The 5317-nt window shown below is 34.2% G+C and overlaps 1 protein-coding gene across 2 annotated transcripts; it reads left to right on the forward strand.

Moving 5' to 3' along the window:
* The first annotated feature begins 459 nt into the window (after nt 1–459).
* Nucleotides 460–4891, forward strand: LOC120341629 (heparan sulfate glucosamine 3-O-sulfotransferase 3B1-like). Of its 2 annotated transcripts, none has more exons than XM_078119999.1 (6): nt 460–1216; nt 1700–1773; nt 2022–2185; nt 2580–2754; nt 3479–3751; nt 4384–4686. In XM_078119999.1, the coding sequence occupies exons 3-6, from the start codon at nt 2085–2087 to the stop codon at nt 4537–4539; spliced, it is 705 nt and encodes a 234-aa protein (XP_077976125.1). In that variant the 5' UTR covers nt 460–1216; nt 1700–1773; nt 2022–2084; the 3' UTR covers nt 4540–4686. The 2 variants fall into 2 exon arrangements, with proteins under 2 accessions (XP_077976125.1, XP_039266105.2); XM_039410171.2 differs by having other exon boundaries at nt 470–1216; nt 4380–4891.
* The last annotated feature ends 426 nt before the right edge of the window (nt 4892–5317 follow it).

A 5317-nucleotide genomic window follows, 5' to 3' on the forward strand; every position in this document is an offset into this window, starting at 1 on the left:
AAAAAATATGAGCCCAAAATATAGAAGTTTCAGAAGATTAATTTAAATATACATTATGTGTATGATAGAAGTGTTGGGTGGATGTGTGTAGACTGTAGATCAGTGGTTCTCAACATGTGGTACGCGGAAGGTGATCAAGTGGTACGCGAACAGCGTACGAATTTATTGCAACGATTAACTTTTGAGTTGGCCAAAATATGCTGACCACGCTTTATCTTCCATACTGTACGTATTCGCTGAACGGCCTTTATGAATGTTTCCCCGGGCATTAATTTCCTTGGTTATTTCCGTAACCAGCAACAATCAGTAAACATTGCTTTGTTTTTGTAGTTTTGTGTGTTATTTGTCAGTTTTTAGTTTCGTTTCGAAAAAAAATTTGTGAATGTAATATCTTAATTGTCATTATGTCTTCAAAGGAACATTAACTTAGTTGTTGTAATCAAAAATGAGTCCCACAAATGGTGCGATAGACTAATTTAAAATAAGCTATCAGTGCCTGTAAGCGGCACATGATTGATTAATTTTAATAAAAATGAGGGTTTTCAAACACATAAACCAGCTTATAAGCGCCAACACATCAAAACAAACAAGAAATGAGTATAAAATTTCTTGCAATAGTAAAGTATAGGGAGAATTTTTCTGGGGTCAAGGGTCGGAGAAACGTCCTATGGGCCAAGTCCAGTCTTTAGTAATCGCCCTCGCCTGCTATTGTCCACGAACGAATCGAGGTGGGCATGTTTTCGTCCGTCTTGCGAATCAGGTCATTAAGGTTGTAGTGCCACATTATAAAATACTCTCATAGCGCGTGTCTTGTGCCATTGTTCCACGCGCCAAAAAGGGGGGCTTTTTCAGGGGTACGCGGCCAGAGTAAAAAACAGTAAAGTGGTACACGGTCAGTAAAAGGTTAAGAACCCCTGCTGTAGATGAACGACTTGAAGTTACAAGTATACAATTATAAAGCATCGTGGTTGGCATCGAAAATTCGCCGATAACTTTGTTCATAGACGAGTCTCCTCTGCAATGTACTCACTTTGTATACTACTCTATATCTCTGTTTTACTAGTCATTAATTTGAAATCTTAAGCTATGAAGTTTATTAGACTATCTGTATTATTAATTATTTTATGTCCAATGCTGATGTACTTCATATTCTACCTGTTCATATCAAATCACAACATCGGTGTCAGAAAGACTCAGAACCGTGACATTGAAGCAGGTAATGCAAGTTCACGTTTATTGTGATGTATGGGCCAAAAATGGCTAATATCAGAGAAAATTTTTGTGAAGATGACAAAAGTAAAAGTTTCCCCGAAGAATATAAATACTACAATTGTAAATTATACATAATTTCAAACTAGTTCGAGTTTAGCTCGTAGAAATCTGGGTTTTTATAAAAGGGGACATTGAAACATAGTGGCTAGTTTTTAACGTATAAACATCCCTGTATCTTGTCTGTGGGAAATTTGAGACTTCCTGCAGCACTACTTCATGACAACAAAAGACTACAGATTTACATTGTGAAGAAGAAAAAAGTTACAGATCGAACTTGAAAATCTGCAAAGTAACTTACTATACGTTATCTAATCATGTGTTAGGCTGGGTTGTCCAAGAAATGGCGCAGTTTACTTGATGAGGGTGGCTTGTATTACATATATACTACTTTCTTCAAACTCCTAACTTTAATTTATTCCATAAACAGGAATTACCATAGATGATCGTCTTCATATACGAATAGCTGAATGGAATCATTATTTAAAACTTTCGCAGAGTACGGTATGATATGAAGCAGTTTTTAGCAATATACGATATATGCAGGCATATTGTTAGTATATATACCGGTATATTAGTATTTTTACACACTAATGTTACAGCTTTGGCGTTCTAAAATGCGTAATATGGCTAAAATAATATTGGTTTCAAGTTCTAATAGTCTTATTAGTTTAACAAGCAAAAAAATACTGAATTTGTACAACAAATGGTACATATGTGTGTTGATTCTGATTTTTATAACCTCTATGTAGAAGAAAACAAAACGACTGCCGAACATCATTGGAATAGGAGTCAAGAAATGTTGAACAGAAGCTATGATAACATTTATTCGACAACATCCATTTATTAAAACGCCCAATTACAAAGAGACGTTTTTCTTTAACGAAAAATATGATAAAGGACTGGATTATTACAAGTAAGTCTTGAAATATTTTATTCCTGCAATCTGTTATTTTTTCCTGTGCAATATTTTATTTCAGGTGATGAAGAACTTATTATGAAGTAGATAGAGTCGTTGTGAAACTAAGAATGTAAATTACTTTGATAATTGAAAATTTTAATTTTTGGGTCAAATATGCGCTCCCGTCATTAATAATGGTGACCTGACTCCGGAACAACTCAACTGTGGTTTCTCTGCTTTATAGTTCTAACATTGACATACTTGCATATTCGACAGACGGGCCCTCTATATCAAGTTATGTTTCAGGCCTGAGCGCGTGTTTGATTTAGTTTTTTAGTATTATCATTGGATAAAGAAAACTATTATGAGCATATATTTTGATCTATTAAAGTGTGAGTTTTGTTTGCAGAAGCCAAATGCCAGAAGTTACAGATGGTGAATTGATCATGGAGAAAACACCACCGTATTTGAATTCTCCTCCGGAATCACTCCCAGAAATATTCAATAAGGATGTTCCAAATGCCAAATTGATATTAGTACTGTGCGATCCAGTAAAAAGAAGTTACTCAGATTTTATTCACGAGGTAACGTTTGCGAATCTGTACGGGAATATCTAGTTTCTTTTGTTTATGGCATTATTAATCTAAATATTTATTGCAATCTAACTATATATAGATATGATTACTGCGTTGTAATTACTACAAGGATATTATTTTATCAAAGTTTTCTCAAACCATGATTAAATTGGCTTTCCCCGTAAATATAATGCTCAGATGAAAATTCCACAAAAATAAAAGTTGGAGCGATAAGCACAACATTTTTGTTACGACAGAAACGATAATAAAGTATCAGTTGTCAAGAGTCTAAATTCTATTCTGCACCGACTATGTGAATAGCATATTTCAAGTTTGTTTTACAAGTTACCATTGAACCCAACCTTACGTACACCCTTCAAGTAGACAGAGCGTGTTATCATTATATCTGAACAACTGTGACAAGTGCAAGTGTAGAAAATATATGATCTCAATTCGTCTGGAATGATGAGCTAAACATAGTCATCGAGTCGCTTAGCCCTAGACCACTGGTTCTCAACCTAGGCCACATGACCATTTCCCCAAACCTATTGAACACGCCAGAGTTTTTGAAATTCAGTTTCATTTGTGTCGCTATAGTTAAATTTGGATCGGAGTAGCAATAAATGATGCTCCTGTTGTTTGCTACAAAGTAGTTATTTTCATTCAGAAACTCTGAAATTTGTAATACAACGCTGTACATTTTCTTACAGAAGGCAATTCCTTTGTTTTGCAGAAAATAAAACCTCCCAATTTATCAACGGTGACTCAATACAATTCATTTGATGATTATTTGGATGTATACATCGACAGAGTGAAGACATCTTTAGACAAAAATAACAATATAACTTTAAAAAACGTCATGTCAAGTTACAAAAATGATTATGCAACAACTCTTTTAACAACGGGACTATATTCAATTCATCTTCCTCGGTGGATAAATACATTCAATTCATCTAATTTGCTCATTTTGAACGGAGAAAAAATGATTGAGGATCCAGGACATCAGGTTTGTGCATGATGTATGCTGCTAATTTTTGTTTCACGAGCCCTTGGTGTTGCGTAAAGATGAGGTAAACATCACAGTTTGATTTAGTTCATTTGATTCCAGTATAATTCGTTTACCAGACTCTGGGTCAGGACTTGTATTGGTGATCATTCAACCATGCGATGACGTCATATTCTTAAAAGGTGTGATATCAAACTAAGAGAGAAGTGCGTACGCAGAATTTGGTCGAGGGCATATACAAAATTTATAGTTTCTGGCCGTATATTTTTATGTTTTTGTAGCTTTCAGATATTTCACAAAAAGGGAAAATCTAACGTGACACAAAATTAGAAACGTAGAAATTCATTATGACGTAATAAGGAATTTTATGTAAAATGTGTTGTGCTGTCATGAATAAATTTCTAAACTATGCATGTACTTTAATATGAGGTCCAAACGTAGTTACTAATTCTTGTATAATTTTAAATTTGAAAATTAGTAATAATAAAGCAAGTTTTTTTATCAAGACAATAACAATCTTCAAAACATCTAATTACCTAAACTCGTTGACCCGGATTGTAGGAGGTTTATTTATATATTAGAAAACATTGAAGTACCAAACTTAATAATAGTCAATTGATTTGTAAAGGTAGGCCGAATGCAAGATTTCCTCGGAATACCAAGGCTTCTACAACCAGGAGATTTTGTTCGCAATTCACGGAACGGCCTATATTGTATTCGACCATGGTGGAATGGTTACGACTTTAAAGCGGAATTCAACAATTCTCCGGATTGGGAGAAAAATTTGATATGTTTGTCAGAAACAAAGAAAGGCAGAACCAGACATAAAAATGGAAAAGTAAATGCAACAAAAAAGCATATTATTGAATTGAAAAATCTTTATCGATCTTATAACAAAGAACTTTATAAGATGTTGGAGATTAATTTTGAATGGCTATGAATTGTAGTTGCCAGTTTTTACCCAACTAGCACTGTTGAACACTGTAACACACTGCTTTCGTAGAAATATAAGGTACTTCTCGTCATTCTAAGGTTTAATTAAGCATTGCGAATTTTTTTCTATAAAGGGAGCTTTGGTATACTGTTACCCGAATGTTGAAGTCCAAACCTACATTGACAATAAATAATAATTCCCCAGGGACAATTTTTATCTCATTTTATCACTAATAATTTTTGTTGGCGACAGTTATATTTTTAATATTTTTGTTGTTTCGTGGTTGTTGAAAAGGATCGAATTTCCGTTCTTTTATATTTCTGGGTAAACCATGTAGCAGATGTTCTGCATCGCTATTTCTCAGTTGGGTGCTATAAAAGTATATGTACCAATATGGAGATATATTATACATCAAGTTGTGTAAAGGGACTGAAACCTATGGGCAGGGGGATATGCACCTGTCTAACACAGGCAGTCCCCGAACTTGTAATAGAAATAAAATAAGGAAAATTAGAATAAAATTATGGCCTAACCCTAACCTGGTATACATACTACGGGAGTACCCCCAATTGCTCAACATTTTAGTCCACAAATAAACTATTCAAATCAGTAGGTCTCGGACATTGATATGT

Source organism: Styela clava, chromosome 14 (assembly GCF_964204865.1).
Source record: "Styela clava chromosome 14, kaStyClav1.hap1.2, whole genome shotgun sequence".
Classification (NCBI taxonomy): Eukaryota; Metazoa; Chordata; class Ascidiacea; order Stolidobranchia; family Styelidae; genus Styela; species Styela clava.

Bases quoted from the DNA above. Each gene is read 5' to 3' on its own strand.
- LOC120341629 (XM_039410171.2), top strand. From the start codon at position 2,085: ATGATAACATTTATTCGACAACATCCATTTATTAAAACGCCCAATTAC. The intron at 2,186-2,579 runs GTAAGTCTTGAA...TTTTGTTTGCAG, and splicing joins AAAGGACTGGATTATTACAA to AAGCCAAATGCCAGAAGTTA. The intron at 2,755-3,478 runs GTAACGTTTGCG...TTTGTTTTGCAG, and splicing joins ACTCAGATTTTATTCACGAG to AAAATAAAACCTCCCAATTT.